Source organism: Onychomys torridus, chromosome 16, assembly GCF_903995425.1.
Source record: "Onychomys torridus chromosome 16, mOncTor1.1, whole genome shotgun sequence".
In the NCBI taxonomy this organism is placed as follows: domain Eukaryota; kingdom Metazoa; phylum Chordata; class Mammalia; order Rodentia; family Cricetidae; genus Onychomys; species Onychomys torridus.
In genome coordinates, this window is record NC_050458.1 from 63142821 (window position 1) to 63164794 (window position 21974).

The window sequence follows — 21974 nt, forward strand, 5'->3', positions numbered from 1 at the left end:
TGTGGTGTGTAGTGAGTGTGTGTGTGTGTGTGTGTGTGGTGTGTGCAGAACGGGTGGACTAGGAGTAGGGAGTGGAGGGTCACTGTATTTTTCAGAGGTGGGGTGAGAAGCATGTAGTGATGGGGGAAAGGTGACAGATCCACACAACAATGTCCCCCCTTGCTTTCACAGATACAAATGGAGACTCTGGGCGCCTAGTCGCCGTCTCTTTCTTGTTTCCTTGTTACTTTTTTAACACAGTGCTTACAGAAGTTCGTTTCACAGAGTCACATGTGAGGACATGAAATAGATACTGAGGCCAGATAAATGTAGGAGACATTGCATTAACAGACACTGAGCAATTGCCTATAGAAGTTCTCAGAGCCCTTGCTTGGTATACTGACATGGCCCCTTTCACTCTCTCTCTCTGCAGAGAGGGAACACACTCAGCACACAAGGGTGACGTGCAAATATTTAGGAACTGATACGACATAGACTCCAACCAATGAGAACAGACCTCACCCCTCACTGCTGGTTCCACTGGACCCTTGACAGTGGGTTCAGACTGAATAGTCACACACACACACTTTGCACTATTCCCCAAAATTTCACCCAAGGAACTTCTGTTTTCATATGAACTGGCGAGACACGCTCTGGCCACCAGGGTCCAGGAGAGAGGCAGCTCTGGCAGTGACTGCTGGTAGCACCGGCTGACAGATTGGACGATAGCTAGCTACAGAAGACACAGGTTTCAAAAGACAGATGTCCCTCTGTCCCAGCTGCTCCCGGGGCTCTGTCCCTGGTGGGTCAGCAGGTGCCTGTCCAGGTGGTGCTTCCGGCCAAAGCTCTTGTCACAGCGGGGGCAATGGAAGGGTTTCTCCCCGGTGTGGGTCAGCCAGTGTCTCACCAGATGGTGCCTTCGGCCGAAGCTCTTCCCGCATTCAGTGCACACGTGGCACTTTGGCACTGGGGGGGCAGGCTGCGGTTTCTCAGCCGCAGGGCTCTCTCCCATCTCTTGGCCCTTGTAGGACCTGCTTTCCGCGTGCACTCTCTGGTGGCTGGCCAGATGGGAGTTGCATCGAAAATTCTTGCCACACTCAGAACACCTGCTTGGCTTGTCATGTAGATGGGTTTTCTGGTGCCTGATCAGGTGATGCCTCCGCCCAAAGCTTTTCTCACACTTGAGGCAGCTGTAGGGTCTCTCCCCAGTGTGTGTTTGCTGGTGCCTGGCGAGGTGAGAGCCCCATACAAACTGTTTCCCACACTGAGGGCACGTATGGGGCTTTAAGAGAGAACCCATGCCAGAGCTACACAGAAGGCTTGAGAAGCTGTCTTCCTGAAGAAAAGGTGGACTTAGGAGCATTCCCCTGGAGCCCCTGGGCATGGACTCCCAGCTCTGATCCTGCCCTGGATTCCAGGGAACAGTATCTTCAGATACACTGGATAACATTCTGGGAGGTTCTGCCTCTGGTTCAGGAGTATCACCCTCATGTTCACTTCCGTCTCCTGTGGGGAAGGAAGAATACCATTCTTAAAAGGAGAGTCCTAGGCCAGGCAGTGCTGACACATGCCTTTAATCCCAGCATAGAGCCAAGCAGATCTCTGTGAGTTTGAGGCCAGCCTAGTCTACAGAACAAGATCTAGGACAGGCACCAAAACTACACAGAGAAACCCTGTCTCAAACCCCCACCCCCAAAAAGACATATTTGGAAGACATCTCTACAGTGACTTGGATGCTGACCAATGGCGTCAATAAAAACTCTCATCAGGTGCCTCTTATGTGCTTTTTTTTTTTTTTTTTTTTTTTTTTTCAGAGCTGAGGGCCGAACCCAGGTCCTTGCTCTTGCTAGGCAAGCGCTCTACCACTGAGCTAAATCCCCAATCCCCTGTTATGTGCTTTGACAATCTTCTGCTCTCAGGTGTTAACATATGTAACTGTGATCACTTAGAAATGAGGTCTCTCAGGAATGGCCTATGTCAAGCCCACACAGGCTGACTTCAGAGTCTGCCTTCCACATCTTCTGCACCCCAGCCTTGCTTTTGAGGGGAACAAAAGAACTCTGAACGTTTTGTTTAGAGACACGGTAAAGATGACAGGGCAAGAGAGTACTTCTAGGTCCTCACCTGTATATGTGACCTTCAGAATATCCCTCCCTTCTAAGTCCTGGGGGTCAGGGACCCATTGTTCTTCTCCTCCCTCTAGCTGAGAAAGCATGTCCAGTTTGGGGATCGGAAACCCTGCCCATGGGAAAAGGAAACAGACACATGCCAGCTTAGTTCAACAGCAGTTCTATACTAATGGGCAAAACCGCCTCCTAGGTTCCTCCTTGGAATGCCCCAAGACAGAAGAGTCAAACGCAAGCCTCCAGTCACTTCCATTAAGTCCCTCTTCCTTCTCCTAGAAAACCTCATGCTCTTTCTCCATGAACCAGGTCTCTTCCACTCAAATCCTCCCAGGCCATGTCCACTCTGGTCATGACTATACCTCAGACCCGCCGTAAGACCTACCTACGACATCCTCACCTTCCCAGGGTGATGCTCCTGTTCCCAGGGACCTAGCTCCAATTGTGCCTTCTCTGCTCTCTGAGAAGCCTCAAATTCCTACCCAAGATGAACAAGTTTTCACTCCCTAGTTTAGCATTATTATTATTATTATTATTATTATTATTATTATTATTTTAAAAAACAACAACGATTCCTTGCTTCAACTCTTTTGGGCTTAGCTCCAATATTCTTTCGTTGGTGGAAGCCCCTGTCAAGGAAAGCCCCCCAGGCAGGCACTATCCAACAGGTGGTCCCATCCTCCCGGGGAACAGCCTTTCAGGAAGAGGAAGGTCCTGCTTACTCAGAGAGACGACAATCCCGCAATTTTCCTGCATGACGTATTCTCCATAAAAGTCTGTCTGAGAGGGATCCAGGCTCCGCCACTCCTCCTGAGAGAAGCACAGTGACACATCCTTGATGGTTACCAGGCCCTGGAACAAGACAGAGGGTGTCTGTCAGCAGCTACTCTGATGGAAAATCCGATCCCACTCTGAGGGGCTGAGGTAGTCCAGGAAGGAGGGCGAGAGAGGACCCAGGAAAAGATGCCAACAGGTCCCTAGGCAAGGCCCACAGCTTTGGGAAAGAGAAAAAGAGTAAAGGACGGAGTGAGGATAATGTTCCCGCGAGAGACCGTGAGAAGTCAGAGTCGTGAGCATCGCAGCAGGCCCTCTTGAACTACAGGCGTCTACTCAGTCTCCTCTTACCTCCTCGTTCTTTCTCGTAGACTGTACCACAGCCTCCTTCCTCCAGTTGACCTTTTCTGTCAACACAACATGATACGAACAAAGCGCGCTTCCTCCCCTGCTATGCCGACGGCAGCTCTTCCGTACAGTGGTTAAGCCCAAGTCTGGAGCCAGACGGCTGTTAGCTCTACCGCTTACCAAAGGCCTCCGTCTCTCTCTGCCCCAATGTTCTCGAAATAAAATGGAAGGCTTGCGTTGTTCTCACGTTACATAGTATATAAAGTGAATAGAAAAGAGTACGCATGATAAACTCTGCAAGTGTCTCTACCGCCGACGCTGCCCTCTTGCCGTGGCTAGTCTCTAGACTTGTGCTCTCTTTCCTCCGGCTCTTTGCATGCTTCCTCCTTTTCTTCTCTTCCCTAAAAGCTCCACAATCTACACAACCCTGTCTGTGTTATGCTCTTCCAAGCTTTCCTTGGGCCCTCTTTTCTTACTTTTTCCAGGATTTTTTTTCTTTTTTCTTTTTTTTTTTTAAGATAAGGTCTCACCATGCTACACAGACTGGCCCCAAATTTTTGGACTCAGACAACACTTGTGCCTCAGCCTTCCTGGTAACGGGAATTACAGGTAGGCACTATCATGCATGATTTCAGATTTTCTTCTCAAAAGAAGTCAATTAGTTATTCTGAACTCCCCCGGGCCCATCCCACAGAGGACATAGCCATCCATTAAAAACCCATGACACATCCCTTAGAAACAGAATCTATTCGGTTATAAGCATACCATTAGTGCTCACGGTAACTAACAAGCCAATGGGAGGATGCCAAAGCTATGGAAAGGCAACTGCCCCGACCTTGGAGAGGGCAAGGGGAGCAGAGCTCACCTGGGATCCGGCTGCAAGGAGGGCAGCTGCCATTTCCCAGTCTCCAGTGTTCCCCTCCTGGGGGACGGCAGGAACCCAGGGAGCAGACTGAGCTGGTCAGGGAGAGAGGAACCGTTAGAGATGAACTACCCAGCTTTCCCAGTGTGCACCGGGACCCGTGCATCTTTTCAATCTATGCTCACTGGTGAAAACTCAAATGCATACCTATAGACGTAGAGGCCTTCACTCAAAATGTTCTGTAAGGATCTAGTGACATTCAGTTAGAATAGCTGTAGTTTGAACGGACAGTGCTGGATTCTTATCAAGTGAAGTACGTATTATTGGCCATGTTCTCCAGCAGGGATGAGTTTCTAGTACTTCCTGTGTCTCCCCATTCAATGCCGTTAATTATGCACTTGCGTGTAGGAGGAAGAAGCCCATTCACACAGTTTGGAAAAGGCAGGACCTCACTGTGTACCGGACAGCAGGGCCCAGGAAAAACAGGCTGGACCTGGTATGGGGTGCGTCCATCAGTCCAGGGCCATTAGAGTTACTATTATTGCTTGAGACAGAGTCATGCTATGTAGCCCAGGCTGGCCTGGACCTTGTGGCAATCATCCTACCTTAGCCTCCAATTAATAAGACTACAGATGTGAGCAGCTGCATCCAACCAGGTTAGGAATTTTTCACACCACTTTTTTTGAGCAGAGACTGAAATATTTCTAGTGCTTCCGAAACACACTGTGTGTTCTTACCCTTCTCCTGAAGGGACAGCGGCTCCTCTTCAGGACCACAGTGAAGGTGCTCCAGGGGCCCTGGTGCTGTTCTCCATGGGCCTTCCCGGTTTCCTCTGTCCATCTGGGGCTCTGCTCCACCCAGCTGTATGTTCGCCAACTCCCATCCTGCTCCCAGGCCTGAAGTCTGTTCAGAAAGCATTTCTGCAGCAAGTACAGACTGTGACCTGGAACACATCAACAGCAGCTACAGAAGGGAGTGACACACCAAAGGTCATTTCCAAGGACAGTTCTCAAGATCAAGGACGAAACAGTAAGAGGAGCCTGACAGAGGACGACTTGCAAAGCTCGTCCTTGGTTCATGGTGTGAGCCAACATCTTCCTAGAGGAACTAAGGAACTGACCGGTGCTACACAGTCAAAGCGCTGTCATTTTGGGGACCTCATGCTATCAACAAAACATCCCCGAGGACTGCAGGAACTTCACTTAAAAATAAAAGAACAATCCTGAAAACCCAGAGGCTGTCCTTGGGTTTTCTATCATTGCATTTTGTTCAAAGCGCAGGAATGTGGGGGAAATTCAAGAAGAAATGCCTTCAGCAAAGATGGGTACGATCATACCTAGAGATTCTATACCACAAATTACGATCTCATCAACTGATTTAGAAGTCCCACGGCGGCGGGGGGGGGGGGGGGGGGGGGGACGGTGGCCTGTCATGAGCACCTGTTCTTTCTTCCAGGCTGAACCAGATAGCGTCTCCCTTAAGAAAAGCCTCAGCGAAGGGACATATGATCTGTCACGCTTATGCAGGAAATGAGAACTGGTAGACACACAGCAGCAAGACAAGTAACCTGGAGAGCTAGAAAAGGGAGGTCTAAGTACCCAGCATGGTCCTGAGAAGTGATACTGCAGGCCAGCGAGGGGCTGAACTTTAATTGGAGAAGGCCAAAGAACAGAGCTTGGACAAGAGATGGAAGCCAGGAGAGCGGTGTTATTAACACAACCTTGGGGGGAATTAACAGCCCCAGGGTCCGAAATGCAAAGACACACTTGTTTGACAGGCACTAGTCACAGGACATTACTAAGAAAAAAAATGTATCCAACTCCCAGAATCGTACGCAGAAGCCAGGATTTGTCCATTGGAAGAAATTCAAGTTAAGAAAGGCATAGGAAACGCAGCCCCTAGAAAAGCTAAAATCACTGGACAAGGTTTGGCTTGACAAGCAACAGAAGGCTGACCAGTCACACCACCTGTAAACATCTCTATGTATAGAATAAAAGAAGTGGGTTTTGGTCACAATAAAGAGATTTAGGTGAGTTAGTTTTTTGTTTTGTTGTTGTTGTTTTTTAAGACTCAGTCCTACAGAGCATATGACCAAGCTTGTGCTCTTCTTTGAACATTTTTAGAACAAGACAGGTCCCATTTGAGAATGACTGCAGAACAACTTCCAGCTTGGCCATCTATTTTTTTGTGATTCTTATTCAATGCCCAAGTAGACAGAGCCACCAAAAACCTCCCAAGAAGGGGTCAGGGTTCTGGTAGCTATTTTGGCTCCCGTGATCATTCAATTACCCAGGAGGCTGTGGAAGGCTCCCACTGCCGCCAGGCCACTTACTTCCTGGTCTATTTTTCATTCACAAAAGATTTCTAAGCTCAGTGTACAGGAAGACATTGTCCTCTTTAATCTTTGAAGCCCCAAGATGGCTTTAGAGCCTCATGGATACATCCTGGACTGATAACTAGTTTATGTGGTCTCCCTTTCAGAGACTTCTCATGAGAAAGGAATAGAGAATAGAGCGGTAGGTAATAAGGGGCAAACTTCAATTTTAGCTGTCCTCTGAATTTCAGCCCCTGTGTTCTCTTCACTTTTAAATGCCCGGGGCACTAACTGCCCTTCTTCACCTCAAGCCTTCCTTGTTCTCTGGCTGCCTGAGCAAGCACTCCAACGGGTCTCATGTCCCGAGGAGTAACTGGACACCTGTCTCAAACCCATTTCCCTATCATCTCTCGGCAGGAAAGTCCTCCGCGGAAGCCTTTCTGAAGAGCCCACTGGGCCGGCTGGACGGCGACAGACAAACCTTTGGAAATGCTGTCCAAACAGCAAAGGACGGTGTGGATAACTGTCACCTGCCTGCGTTCCCTAAGGAGACTGTGGCAGGGCCAGCCCTGAGCTGCAGCCTAAACCTGTTTTCTTCCCTTCCCTTTCCCTAGTTCAGGGTGATCCCAAGCTGGATCCCAAGCCTGGGTTCTTGGGCTTTCCTTTCTTGTTTGCTTATGCATTGGGAGGCAGGGCACCCGCAGAAAGAAGTTTTTTTGCAGCGAGTTCTGTCGGACAGATGCAGGGCCGAGGTATCCAAGAGTGGCCCAAGGGCACAGGGACGAGCGTGGCTCCAGTGGCCCCTCCGCGGGTGTGGCACAGCCGGGCCCGGAGCCAGCAGCGAGTAAGATTCTTCTCTCCGGGTCACAGCACCCCGGGGAGGGTCAGATTTCAGAAGACTCGGAGCGCGGCAGAACCGGAGCCGGCAAAATCCGGCCAGAAAACAGCTTCCCGCGAGCCGGGTGCCGCGGGCGTCCGCGCCAGTGACAGCAGCGGGACCGGGCACGCAAGCATCGAGGCCACCGTCCCCACGGCCAGGCCGGCTCCCCACCCCACTGCGCCCGCCCGCGCCCGGGCCCCACTCACCCGGGCTCGGCCCCCTTGGTGCTGCCTCCCGCCCGGCGCGGCCGAGCCCGCGGCCCGCACAGCCAGCGACAGGCGACGGCGGCCGGCGCGGGGCGGGCACAGGAAATCCCGCCGCTTCCGGGGCTCCGCGGTGCGGGCGGGGGTGGGCGCGGGCGCAGGGGACAGCTGCACCGGTGCTCCGGTGGCCGGAGCAGCCCCGGGGCGCGCTGCTCCCGGGGTCCCGCCCACAGCCCGTGCCTCCGATCGCCCACCACGCGGGGCTGGCCAGGAGGGCTGGTACCCTCCGGCTAGCCCACGCGACAGCCAAGCCCGGCTGGAGAGAGCACCGAGGACAGTGGACTCCGAAGGACGTCTTCCTTCACGTTGGCTCCACCAAGATGGGGCTGTGTGAAGGGGGCTGTGCTGCTGCATTGCCTTCTGATCTGAAGAGACATGGGTGGCCAACGGGCAGGCCCATTTAGAAGATTTAATTTAAAGAAAAAATGTAATATGTAAGCTACGATAAGTTGAGTATGTCTGTTTCGCATATTACAAATGTGACTTATGCTACACTTCTTTCCGGCATTTCTGCCTTAAAGCATTTAGATGGACGTGACTGGAGAAGACCGGAAAGGCCTACAAAGCAGATAATGGTTGTTTTATCAAAATCATTCTGCAGAGTCTTATAGCACGGACTTTAAATGGCTCAAGGCAGGGGCTATGTGACAGGCATGGACTCGCTGCTAAATGTCATTCGTTGTAAATACATGTTGGAAATCAAAGAAAGAACTATCAGGGGAGGCATGTGTCAATGGCTGTTCGCCATGAATTATAATGTGATATATGTTTTTAAAAATCTACCCTGAGCCTAGGAGCCAGGACAAGTGATTGTCTCTGGGAGGGAGGTTAGAGACTCACGAAATGGGAGGAGGAGCAGAAAGGGCAGGACAGAGAGGAGACTGGGCTAGACCTTCAGCCCGGACCAGGCATAGACCGCATTCTAGGAGCGGCTCACGGGATGTGTGGGAACGGTGGGACCAGAATGTCTGTCCTCAGCCCCAGAGCAGGGCCAGGGGTTCTCACTTATGCACCGTGAGATGTGCTAATCAGTATAAGCCAACACATCTCGGAGTGGCTGGATGGGTAAAGGTCCATTTACAATGTGCTGTGAGTTGGCTGAGACTGGTGTCTGCTCTTTGAACTCATGAAAGGTACCAGGCACCTTTCATCTAGTGTTTCCAATATCTCAAGTGGCCTTAGAATCATCCTGAGAATGGGTAAGACAAAGGAAGAGAGCTGTGGCTGAATTGTCAGTAGTATTAGGGGCTGATTCTGGAAATGTTGTACTTAATTTCCCTCGTTACTGGAATTCATGCATCTAGTTACATGGCCACAAATAAACTTAGGGTGACTGTGAGTTGAAGTCTGTATGCCTGATAGACTCTATGCTTCTGATGCTTGCTTGGTGTTAAACTGAACATACCGGAATGCCTAAGCCTAACTTTATCGGAAATGCCTGTTAGGAGAAGCTGGTAAATGTTCTAACAGCCACCATGCTCATTTTCCCCCAGGGAATAGGGGCTCTACCTCTATCCTACACCCTAAAAGAAGCAAAATAGCTTTACATGTAATGAAGTGAGCCACTAATGTTCAATGAACATCTATTTTATGCCAGGACACTATCTTAAATATCCCAGGGAATAAATGTGAAGATGCAATTATATTTTGCTTTGACTGCTCCATCTCTAACAATCAATCAACAAATCCTGTCAAGTGCGGATATTACCTCTACGTCAGTTCAGGGACATGGAGTGAAAATAGAATGTAAAAAAAAAAGAGCCCTGGTCTGCCTTCTGATCTGGTGCACCTGCCACTGGGATGGTCATGTCTTATTATCTCTCACCATAAATTACATGGAAGTCCAAACACCGTGCCAGAGGGGTAACTAAATATGTGGAGAAGAGCAAGCAGAAGTCTTCACCTTTTAAAAGGTTCCCTGACGGAAAGGTTTTGAGATCGGCTTTGGAGGTGGGAAGAAGGGCGTTACAGACCGTTCAGAGGGTGCTAATGAGAATGTGCTGGTGGTATCGGAAGTTCACAGACTTAGAGATGTCCCCCCAGAGCAGAAAAGAAACCATCAGAAGCTGGTGGAGTGGGTCAAGGGCTTTATTTTAATTTTCTGTGTCAGGTGATAGAGTCACTATCCATATGTTTACATAGAAATGATGTCACTATCCATGTGTTTATACGGAAATGATGTATCTCATGGCTCTTAGTATGTCATTATTATTATTATTTAGAACCTGATAGCCCTAGCCTGGGATACTCCATCTTTGTGTATCAGCCCTGGATCCTCCATCTTTGTGTATGAGCCCTGGATCCTCTATCTTTGTGTATGAGCCCTGACCTCTCCATCTTTGTGTATGAGCCCTGACCCTCCATCTTTGTGTATGAGCCCTGACCTCTCCATTTTTGTGTATGAGCCCTGACCTCTCCATCTTTGTGTATGAGCCCTGACCCTCCATCTTTGTGTATGAGCCCTGGATTCTCCATCTTTGTGTATGAGCCCTGACCTCTCCATCTTTGTGTATGAGCCCTGACCTCTCCATCTTTGTGTATGAGCCCTAGATCCTCCATCTTTGTGTATGAGCCCTGACCTCTCCATCTTTGTGTATGAGCCCTGACCTCTCCATCTTTGTGTATCAGCCCTGACCCTCCATCTTTGTGTATCAGCCCTGGATCCTCCATTTTTGTGTATCAACCTGTAAGTATTCAGCAGTGGGGAAATTTACAAATTCTTTGTGCCTCTGCTTCTCCACCCCTCAAGCCCAAAGATTCTAGTCTAGAACAGAATCTTTGTGGGATGTCTTTGTTACTTCTCAGTCTTACTTGGCAATTCTCATGTCAGCTTCTGCTGGGAGTCGCTTCTTTATGAGATTCTCTTAGGAAGCAAAGACACAAATAAGTAAACATTAAAAAACATCACACAGGAAAAGCACCTGGACATAGAAAATAGGTTTTTTGTTTGTTTTTTGTTTTTCTCCAAGACAGGGTTTCTCTGTGTAGCTTTGCACCTTTCCTGGATCTCGCTCTGTAGACCAGACTGGCCTCAAACTCACAAAGGTCCGCTTGCCTCTGCTCCGTTTTGCTGGGATTAAAGGCGTGCGCCACCACCGCCTGGCGAAAATAGGTTTTAAAACAAACAAACAAAAAAAAATGCATGTTTTGATTTCAAACACTTTTAAACCTCTTGCAAGGCCCAGATAGTATGGTTAGAATTGTACCATAAAAATATCAATCCGGGAGAACCCGAAGGAGCTCAGTGTAGGTGTCTGTTGAGCGTGCGAGAAACCCTGGGCTCCATATTCAACTCTACTCCACTGAAACAAAATAAACAAACAAAGGGGGAAAGCCTGGTCAGCTCTTTGTAAGTTATCTAGAAGCACTTGGTATCATTTGCCAGTGGTGGCAAGATTAAGATTTAGACTGGACAGTGATGAGGAAATAGTCTTGGGGTGCCAGGATGAGGGTAAGGACAATTGTCCATGGTGTCCTATGCTCTGGTCCAGGAAGAGAGTGGGGAGGGAGGTTTGTCTATAGGAGCAGGCATCCACATGCTGAGGGTCAATGCATTTGACCATATTAGTTTTCTTTTCACTTAATGTCTCAAAGATGAAGCAACATAAAATATGGAGCCAAAAACAGGACCTGGTCTTCAAGGGGAAGTTCAGATCCTCCATTTTTTTTTAACCATTATACCTGTCTAAAGTTCAAGATTGACCTTACACCACCTACGGAGGTCATGACCTGGTGTTGCTTTGGAAATACACTCTAGGTTATTAAGAGAAGTTTCAGCTCTATTCAAGTTGGTTGGCTTGTTTTTAAACTGGGATTTTTCCATCAGCATCTGCAGTTGACTTAGCTGTTACTCCTCTCCTTACCTGACCCCAGCCAATGACATACCACTAGTTCCCAAGTCCTCAGCAGACGGCAGTTTCCTCCTACTCCTGTACACATGGAATCAATCAAACCAATTTTGCCCCAATCAGCCCCAAAGCCCTACTCTAGCTACTTTGAGAGGTATCCTGTGTTGCCCATGAGGGCTTCAGTCCATTCTTAGCATGTGGACCTTCCCTGTTTGGGGTTTTTTGTTTGTTTTGTTTACCTCCTTCAATGCACAGATCTAGAACCCATTTAACTAGAAAAAGAGAAATCTCCGATTCTGTGAATTCTCACATACAGTACTTATCTATCCCACCATTTCGTCATCCAGACACAAAGGGGGTTCAATTTTTCTTTCATTTCGACCAGACCCTCTAGAGAAGCGTACTGACTGTCACCAGGTTCTACCAAGAGTGGCACAATCTTGAAAATGATGAGCTGACACGCAAGTGTTCCTTCACTGTTTTCAGGAAGGATTCTGTCTTATTGTCGACTGCTAGCCCACTTTACCACTCCCTTTAGACTTTTTTTTTCTTCTGAGACTGAGTGCCATGTTGTTTTAAATCATATGCAATTCTCTGAATGAGGTCTTCCTATCACTTGGCTGTCATATTCAGTCAGTAGACTCTACAGTTCAGTGTCAGCTGCTGTAGACGCAGAAAGAGCAGAAAGACAGAGTCCGAACCACAGTTTGAAATCTGGCCTGCACATTCCATTAGTTTCATTTGTGTAAAGTTCTGTCTTACGGGCTTATCATTTGTCAAATTGAGTCACTGAAATACTTTTATAATAATAGAAGTAGTAATAGAATTTTATAGTATATTTATGTAATGTCATATATAATGGTAGTTTTATAAATAGAAATAGCCATTGAAATGGCAATATAACCCATGAAGATGTACCAAAAAAACAAATATATATATATATATTTGTTCATATACATATATATGAAGACTAACATAAAATTTTGAAAACTAGAAATTATTTGTCTACTGAACAATATGATGATCTGGGCTGGGAGAGGGCCCAGTGGATATTTGTGCAAGTCTGAGGTTGGGGGTTTAGGATACCAGAACCCACAAAAAATAAAGTCTGGCAGGTTTGGTGGCCACCTGTAATCCAAGAACTCAGGAGGCAGAGATAGGGAATGCCTGAGGCAAGCTAGTCAGCTAGGCTAACCAGAACTGATGAGTTCTAGGCTCAACATGAGGCCCCTGCTTCAGTAGATAAATAAACGGAGAGCAATCCAGAAAGGCATCAGGCATCCGCTTCGAGTCTTCACCTGAGCATGCGCACATTGCATGCATGCTCCCGCCCCCACCCCTCACACACAGGGCAAAAGTAGGGCCAGGACTCCCAGGACCCTGGTATGCGTCTGAACTGTGCTGCTGACTTTGAGCAAGGCGGCAGATCTGAGCACAAATCTCCGTTCTCACATCCGAGCTATCACTGGCGGATGGTTGCACATTTTAGTTCAGTCTAAACATGCTGCTGAGCTCAGGCTAGCCCCACCCCCCCCCCCCCCCCCCCCCCACTGTTTTCACAGCACTTCCCGCTCTGCTAGTTCAGCATCTCTCTGCAGCATCACCCGCTGGGCTTTGGATCCCCCAGGGAGCTTTACGGGTGCTGCCTTTGGCTACAGGGTCTCCTGCAGTGATTTATAGCTCCTCAAATTTCTGGGGTGGAACTGAAGAAATGGGCCCTCGGACACCCTGAAATCCTATGCGTATAGTATTAACATGGTAGTAATTGTCCACTCGACTTATAATTAAAGACTTGAAAACTAAAACCGGATGAAGATACTTTCTTCATGTACCTGGAAATGGGCTGTTTTCATGTAATGTGTAAGGCGAGACCTTTCTGCACTTAAATGTTGGTAGCATGTATCTGTGTTTGATGCTGTGGGGGATAGGATATTTAATTATCTCTTTAGATATTTAATTTATCCTAAGCAAAATTATTCAAAAGCGGGGTGAGGGGGACTGCGTGTGAAAAGTGTGTATTTCAGCATTATTTGACACAGTTACACTAAAATTAACAGAGTTACAATGACTGGAGAAGGCATGTTAGTTGAAACACATGGCAGACTATTTTTCATGATTAAAGTGATTATAGAGCAGAGACACAGACATATATTATTGATATAAAAGGCCATAAAATCGTTTAGATTTAATAAATTATATAAAACATATACACAGTAGGGTCCCTATAAGAAAAATGAAAACGTGAGTGGCTGTGTCGTAAGGATAGTAAAAACTGCTCAGTTTTAAAATTTACAGTTTTTAAAAAATATGCTTTATATGATTTCAGCGAAAAATTCCTCTTGTGGGAAGGATAGTATACAACTCCACATTCCAGCATTTGGCTGCAAATTCAGCCGTGAGCTAAGCCCGATCCCGCTAAGCAGCATATAGCTCCTCACCACTCTACTTCCATCGCAGGCTGCCCAAGAAAATTCAACCAGGTGGAGCAGCCAGTGTCCCAGGCAGAGGCTTAGCTGCTCACCTAACACTAGAAATGCCTCCAGCAGCCAGCTGGATTTCTTCCGTCAGTCGCTCTGTCTTTTGCCTGCCCGGTGTCTGGAAGTTCCCCAACATCAGATCCGTGGTCTGGGGAAGAGGCCCCTGGGAAGATGGGAGGTGGGTGTTTCTCTGCATTGAAACCCTTGGTTGGGAGGGCCAGAAAGGCTTCCAACTGGAACACAGCGTCTGGAATAAGCATGCTGTGCGCTGAGAAGGAAGGAATCCAAAGACACGCTTCTCTCTCGCTCAGTCTGGCTGCGCACTGTGTGATCTCCTTAATAAATATTTATAGACACCTGGTGTTTGGGATTTTAGATAATGGAAACTTTTAAAAGTCTTTTGTTTGTGTCAAAGAAAACAAAAAAAATAAAAACAAAAACAAACAAAAAAGGGCCTGTAGATTGTGTTTATCTCCAACAGTTTCTGAGGAGCTGAACAATCAGGCAGTTTTCTACAGATTCAGAATTTCTTGAGACTAGAGCTCTAAACTAAGCGACCCCTGAAATGATTTCAGACCAAGGTGTTGGCATTTAGACAGGAGACTCCAAATACTCCAAAAAAGTCATTGTCTCCATAATTTGGGATTGCTCGTGCTGACTTATGCAGCTTCCCACTTCCACAGGGAGAGCTGCCCCTCCCCACTCAGTCCCAAAGAAATCTGATCAATGACAGACATGGTAGAAAGTAGATCGATAAAGTGCCAGACAGTTGGACTTCCTACGATATGCCAGCTCTGCTATGCCCTACTTTGTGAATTTAGAAGGTGTTTCCTCCTCCTCCTCCTCCTCCTCCTCCTCCTCCTCCTCCTCCTCCTCCTCCTCCTCCTCTCCTTCCTCCCTCACAGAGCTTCAAACCCGGGACCTCATGTACTTTAAGCAGAACTCTCCACTGCTTTACCTGCCTGGTCCTCTACTCCCTCGTCTCAAGCTGAGTTCACACCGCTGTGAAAGTTTGGGGACTTGTTACACCTAAAGATGGAGGAGCTTGAAGAGCGGGTGTCTGCCACCTGCTTCACATTGGAGGAAAGGGCGTGGAGTGTGCCAAGAATTCTGTCATGTCTCAGAAGTTGGTTTTCTTTCCCAATCAAATAAAAACTGTGTGGCGAATGACATAAGCAATAGTGAGCATGTGTTTAGTTTTGAATAAACACTAAAAATGTTGGCAGGCATGCATTCTGATTGGATAACACTAAAATGTTGGCATGGGTGTATTCTGATTGGATAAACACTAAAATGTTGGCAGGCATGCATTCTGATTGGATAAACACTAAAATGTTGGCATGGGTGCGTTCTGATTGGATAACACTAAAATGTTGGCATGGGTGTGTTCTGATTGGATAACACTAAAATGTTGGCATGGGTGTGCTCTGATATGAGTGAGCGCTTGCTAAGCTCTGGGCATCTTCCTTGTCTTCTTGTTTCCTCTTTTACCTCTTTTGTGTCTAAGGATGCTCCTGGCCAATCTGTGTGACTTTAATACTTTATTTTTAATGTTTTTTCCTGCTTGGTTCCCCTATGTCAGGCTGGCTGTGGGTGGGTGAATAAATACTTGTGGGTGCTGTTTGTCTGAGTACTAGGTCATATTCACAGAGGAAGTAACAGTATGTGGGGAGAGGTCTTCTTTGGTCTTTAGATTATAACTCAAAGAACGGTTACTCAGAGATCATCCTGTTCATAGCCTAGCTCTGCTGCACAGAGGGGTAATCAGTTGGCAGTATGGCTGATTGACACTTTCTAAAAGGGAGGATTCAGGGGCATGCATTATCTTCTCCATGGAGCTTCAGCAGAAAGCCCAATGATGGCCACTGGATGAGCTTTTTCTTTTTCACGTTATCATGTTATTTACCCACCTATCTCACTGTGGGGAGACCAGCACTGGAGACCTGAAAGAAAGCAAATTCTCTTCTAGACAGCATGATTTTGCTCGGGTCCCAGTGTCCCTTCGGAAAACACTCACCTGACACTCCAGTCCTGGCCCACTTTACATTTTTCCTTTAATTTGCCTTAGGAATGAAAAGCAGCTTGTCAGAGACAAACCCACCTTTTCTCAGGGATCATAGAGTGTCCATCTTAGGGCCTAAGACAAAGAACCAGAGAGATTCACCACACCACCTTATTGTAATTATCTGCACGGAGCTGGTGACTCTTTGATATTTCATTATCTAGTCTTCTCTGGTCTGACGTCTTAGGCTGTGGCAGCAGACCCTGTCAGTATGTGGAACAAAGTTGGCTTTGTGTGAAATCACACTGTCACTGAGAAGTGATGAATTGTGGGTGTCATTTTAAAAATCCCGTTACAAGCAAGCGTCTCCACAAGCACTCCAGTCTCTCACATGATATAATGTCTAGAAATGTAGCTGCAGAGAGACTATTGAGATAACATCTTTTTTCTTTCTTTCCTTTCTTCCTTCCTTCCTTCCTTCCTTCCTTTCTTTCTTTCTTTCTTTCTTTCTTTCTTTCTTTCTTTCTTTCTTTCTTTCTTTCTTTTGGTTATTCAAGACAGAGTTTCTCTGTATAGCTTTGGCTGTCCTAGAACTCATTCTGTAGACCAGGCTGGCCTCGAACTCACAGAGATCTACTTGCCTCTGCCTGGGATTAAAGGCATGTGCCACTACCACCCAGATTCTATCTTTCTTGACTGGGTTTTAAACTTTTCTTTATCTTAAAAGTCCATCCAAAAGTTGACTGTAATACCACATCATCTGCATGGTTTAAATAATTTACTCAGGTATTTCATGTGCAGTGTTCAGCATACACTATCAGTTGGTTATTATTAGTGTCTATGCTATACATTGCCTGAATTTTGACCTGTCACTATTACCAAAAAGGAAGTAACAGTTATTTTAAAATTACTTGTAACTAGTATTCAAAAGAATTGTTATCGTTATGGTATCTTCACACATGCAAATCATATACTTAACTTATATTCATGCCCCATCTCTAATTAGTTCCCTTCCTCCCCACTAATGGCTCCCCCACAAAGAGTCATTTGGAGGCAGTTAGGTCATATTAGTAAACAGAGAAATAAAGACCAAACCAAAGAGGAAGAAATGGAGGCAGTTGGGGGGTAATACCTCTTTGAGGACCGTGTTGTAGGTGATCCCAAAGACAAAATACAGACTAAGGAGATGAAAAAGTGTCCCAAGAGCTAGCGTGGGAAGATACCTTGTCATGGCACACCTAGCTCTACAGGGAGAAGGCCTTGTCATTCTCAAGGGTGTGAGGTGATTTCTGACACAGCCCATGTCCGTGTGGAAAAATACACATTCACTCCTTACTTCATCTACTTCCCATATACCCCCAAAGTTTGTGTGTTGGAACCTTAATCTTTCGGTGTGGCAGTGTTGAGAGGTAAGGCCTAAGGGATAGTGTTTGATGACGGAACGTGGCACTCATGACTGAATTACCTGGGATTGGTTCCAGTGGCGGGAGTTCTCATTTCTGTGCATCTGGGTCAGTCACCACTAAAGTGAGTTGTTATGGGGAGGGAGGAGGTTCTTCTCCTATTTTGTCTTTTACACATACATACTTGCACTCCCAGTTTTCACCATGAATTCCAAGCAGTGGACTGCCAACATCATGCTTGGACTGAGAGCCTAAATGTACTTCTTCTCTTCATAAGTTCCCAAGTCTCAGATACTCCGTTACAGCAACGGAAAGCAGATCATGTGCCAGGAGACTTCCAGGATAAGAGTTCAAAGACGTTTTCCAGATTCCTTTAATCTTGTGCTGCTCTAAATCAACAAGAAAAAAACTGATTCTCAGAATAGAAACACGTGGACAATTACTCAGACTGTTTCTAATGCAGTCACACCATTGGTTTTTTTCCCATGATATTCCTATTCTAAGTATTTTCTGAGAGTGCCATGCAAGCAGACTTCTTGGGTATAATAATTCAGAAGGGTAGCTACATCAAGTAGCTGATGAGTGACACACTGAGTTTGCAGAGTGACCGCTGAGAGAGGTGAATTGATGTCTTAAGTGTCTTGAATGTTGGCTGTTTTGATTTCAATAGCTTAGCAATTTCCTGTAATGTACTGAACAAGAACACCTTTTAATTGTTTTCTTTTTAAGATTTATTTTTATGTTATGTATATGAATGCTTTGGTTGAATGAGTGTCTGTGCATCACATGGGTGCCTGGTCCCTGAGCAGGAGAGAAGAGGGCGCCTGGAACTCATGTCACAGATGGCTGTGGTTATGGGTGCTGGGTGGCTAGAGCTTTTAACTACTGAGCAGTCTCTGTAGTCCCAATCACTCTGTGGGTTTTTTTTTTTAAAATATTTATTTTGTCTTTACTTATGTGTGTATATGTGTCTTTGTACCTGTGTGGGGGTACCCTAGGAGGTGGAAGAAGGTGTCAGATCCCCTGGGGCCCAAGTTCCAGGCAACTATGACCCTCCTAAAGTGGGTGCTGGGAACCACAGCAGCAAGCGCTCTTAACCCTGAGGCCGTCTCTCCTGGCTCTAAGTACCCTTTTACTTGGGAAAGTCTTGTAAGTTCCTCGCTCGCCTCTTTGGGCTATATATAGATACTGTCCTGACCTCTGACCAGCTTTGTAGGCCAGGAATGTCTTTCTCGAGGACCTGGAAAGCTTCTCTGAAATAAAAACACGGCAGAGGAAAGCACCTCAGTTCCAGGTCTCTGACAACAGAGACGCTGAAGAGCAAACACAGACGGTCGGATCACAGAGAAAAACCCTTGAAAACACAGAAATGACCCCCTGCACCAGATACATCCCATGAACCAATGTCTCTGATAATGTCATCTGGAACTCTTCTACTAACTCACCCTGGTTTAAAAACTCTCCTGCCATTGTTCAGTGGAGTTGAGTCTCTCTAGTCTGCCACAATAGCCTTTTAAGTCCTGGTCTGTTTAACTCTGATACAACATTTCCTATGGTGATATAATTCGTGTGGGTGGACTGAGTTTTCCTGAGCGCACCAAGGGATGAATTTAATAGACTGTCTTTGATCATAATATATTGTCATCACTATGGCTCTGTTCACTGATTTATTGTTCTCTTCTGAACACATAACTTTCTCTTCCACATAGGCATCTCTTCTCTAATGTGCTTAATTCTTATCCTTTTGCTTATAGGGTTCTTCAGTGTTGTGAATGGCTGCATTCTTAAGATAATAAAATAAAAGTGCTGTAGAAATAAGAGTGAATTATACAGACAAGATACGTTTATTTGCCCAGAAAACCCAAAAGATTTTATTAACAAACAATAAAAACAAAAATTGGGGCTTTGAAGTGGATGTTCCTGTGCAGAAAGTGGAGGCCGCTGGACTTTAAGAGAGAATTTACACGGAAGAGTGAAATACTTGTAAACTAGTAAACTTGTAAACACTTGTGATACTAGTTAGGAGAAAAGGCCGTTTCCAGATTCTAGAATGGAAACTTTTTCGTCAGAATGTATTTCCTTGTCTGGTTTTGGTATCAGGATCTCATAAAGTTACTTGAGGATTTTTCTGCTCGTCTGTGTTTTTTGGCAGGGGGGGGGTCTTCTTTAAAATTTATTCTTGCTTCTGATGAATTTTGTTAAAACTTCACCATAAGGTCATGCAGACTTACAGTTTCTTTTATGAGAGGTTTTAAAGTACAAATTGAACTTTCCTGAGTCTACCTGAATGTGAAAATTTAAAAAAAATACTTTCAGTATCAAATGCTGGTAGTGGATTTGGAGAGCAGCTGGGATCTTCACATGCTGCTGGTGGGAACATGGAACATTATTGAAAGGAGTAAAGCAATTTCTTACAAAGTTAAACATTAAAGTCAATTCGACTCCATAATTCCTCTCCTGGGTATCTACCCAGGTGGATGATACAGACACCTTCACAAATACTTCTACTCATAAATGTGAATCACAGAACAAATGAATGTATCAGCATCACTATGCTGAAGGAAGGAAGCAGACACAAGCATACTTCACACCATGATTGCTTTTATCTAGGTGAAATTCTCGCAGAGGCAAAGTTATAGTCATTGAAGGTTGATCTGTGATTACCAAGGGCCGGAAGTCGAAAGGAAATATGCTCCCAAAAGGCCCATGGGAACTTAGTGTTAGGATAGAACAATTTAATACATGATTATAGTGGTGATTCCTATTCCTATACCTGCAGTTCTCAAAAATGCCTTTATGAAACATCACAATATACAACAAATACATACCAATACCATTTATTAAAATAAAGAAATGATCAAGCTGTACATTAAAATTGGTGAGTTATATGTGAGTTATGCCACAGAGATAGATTGCTTAAAAACTAAGGTCAAGGCAGACATCATACAGCCACCTCATATCCAAGGAGGAGGAAAATGAGACAGAGAAAGGTGCTAAGTCACATAGAAAAGATTATAGGTACAGGAAGCTGGATAGTCTAAGCCATGTTTGGATCAATTGACCACAATCCTGGGCCAGCATTGGAGCTGAAACAGAATGGCCAGCCCATGGGGTCCCATGATCACTCCTAGTAAAAAGGCATTGACATTGATACATATATAATGGGACAGTGGAATTCTGCCCAAAGGAAAATGGGTCCTGTTATTAAAAGAAAATAGAAAGTATTTGGGGTGGGGGTGGGTGGGGGGTGGAGACAAACTAAGAAATGTCCTCTTTAAGATAAAATAATAAACAAGTATATTTAAGTTAATTTCATAGCAGAAGGGTCAGATACTTAAGGCTTTGTCTCTGAATAGAATTAACTTTAAGGCCACCACGGGAAGCAGCGTTACTCTGGGAAAACCCCAGTATTTTCACACAGCATCTGACTCTAGTGGCAGTCCTGTTAAATTCTCCATAGCTTGACCTTGGATCTCTCACGTGTTTTCTTCACCCCGTGTCTCTGATTGACTTACTCAAAATGCTGGCAGCATTTTCCAAGCATTTTTCTGACAGCTGCCATCACCTCCTTGTTCTTCAGGCTGTAGATGAGGGGGTTCAGCATGGGGGTGATGACACTGTACTGTAAAGAGAAGATTATTTCCACGGGAGAACCCGAGGTGGGCATGGTATAGCGCAGGCAGGCTGACCCGAAGTACAAGATCACTATAGTGAGGTGGGAGGAGCAGGTGGAGAAGGCCTTGCTTCTGCCTGTGGTGGAACGCATGTTCAAGATAGTGGAGAAAATGTAACCATAGGAAGATAAAACCAGAAGAAAGGTTCCAGAGGCATGTAGAACAAAAGACCAGAGCAAGACAGTGGCATTAGTGGAGATGTCAGAGCAAGACAGAGGGAAGAGGGAAGGAATCTCACAGTTGTAGTTGTGTATGGCTCCGTAGTCACAGAAGTCCAACTTCACAGCCAGGAGGGTGTTAATGAGTGAGTTCAGTATGGCCAGGCCCCAGGATCCCCACACAAGCCCCTCACACAACTGGTTGCTCATCATTTGGCCGTAGAGTAGAGGGTGGCAAATGGCTGCGTAACGGTCGTAGGCCATGACTGCAAGAAGCAAAGCCTCGGTGCCTCCAATGGCATACACAAAGAAGGCCTGGGCCAGACAGGCCTTCACAGGGATTGTTTTTGTCTCAGACACTAGATTTTCTAGCATCTTGGGCACAGAGACCGACGAATACAAAAGATCCACAAAGGAGAGGTGACCCAGAAAAAAGTACATCGGGGAACGGAGGTGAGCATCAGCCAATATCACTAGCAGAATTGCGGAGTTCCCGGTCACGGTCAGGACATAGATCACAAGGAAAATCACAAAGAGCGCAGCTTGGACCTCAGCATCGGCAGATAGCCCAAGAAGGATGAACTCAGAGATAGCACTAAAGTTGCCCATAGCTGTGGAGTGCCTCTTCCCCTTGGAATTTGAAAAACAAAAGTAAATAAAACAATAAAGCCTCCTCTTATATGATGCCTTCTCTTCTTCAAATAAATAACTTTCTCAATATCCCAGAGCCCATATTTCATTGGCTGTTAGTCCAGATGTGATAACAGTTTCTATGTTTTAAATACCACACATTCATTGTCAGACCAGCCAACTGCCCACGTTGGCCATTTCCCCCTCTGACATGGGTTACTGGGCTTTTGTTGTTTTAG

At 46.1% G+C, this 21974-nt stretch overlaps 2 protein-coding genes across 7 annotated transcripts; both read right to left on the reverse strand.

Moving 5' to 3' along the window:
- Window positions 1–206: 206 nt before the first annotated feature.
- Window positions 207–7674, reverse strand: Znf641 (zinc finger protein 641). 6 transcript variants are annotated; one of them, XM_036208935.1, is made up of 6 exons: window positions 7487–7674; window positions 4824–5029; window positions 4090–4181; window positions 2825–2954; window positions 2104–2217; window positions 207–1485 (listed from the first exon to the last, which is right to left on the reverse strand). In XM_036208935.1, the coding sequence occupies exons 2-6, from the start codon at window positions 5002–5004 to the stop codon at window positions 731–733; spliced, it is 1272 nt and encodes a 423-aa protein (XP_036064828.1). In that variant the 5' UTR covers window positions 5005–5029; window positions 7487–7674; the 3' UTR covers window positions 207–730. The 6 variants fall into 6 exon arrangements, with proteins under 6 accessions (XP_036064828.1, XP_036064829.1, XP_036064827.1 ...); XM_036208936.1 differs by lacking the exon at window positions 4090–4181 and having other exon boundaries at window positions 7487–7666; XM_036208934.1 differs by lacking the exon at window positions 2104–2217 and having other exon boundaries at window positions 7487–7542.
- A 13110-nt stretch (window positions 7675–20784) lies between these two features.
- Window positions 20785–21714, reverse strand: LOC118596777 (olfactory receptor 8S1-like). Its single transcript, XM_036207658.1, has one exon. The coding sequence runs from the start codon at window positions 21712–21714 to the stop codon at window positions 20785–20787; it is 930 nt and encodes a 309-aa protein (XP_036063551.1).
- Window positions 21715–21974: the final 260 nt, after the last annotated feature.

Bases quoted from the DNA above. Each gene is read 5' to 3' on its own strand.
- Znf641 (XM_036208935.1), bottom strand. From the start codon at position 5,004: ATGCTTTCTGAACAGACTTCAGGCCTGGGAGCAGGATGGGAGTTGGCG. The intron at 4,182-4,823 runs GTAAGAACACAC...CTCCCTGACCAG, and splicing joins GCTGTCCCTTCAGGAGAAGG to CTCAGTCTGCTCCCTGGGTT. The intron at 1,486-2,103 runs GTGAGGACCTAG...CCTTCCCCACAG, and splicing joins TCTGAAGGTCACATATACAG to GAGACGGAAGTGAACATGAG.
- LOC118596777 (XM_036207658.1), bottom strand. From the start codon at position 21,714: ATGGGCAACTTTAGTGCTATCTCTGAGTTCATCCTTCTTGGGCTATCT.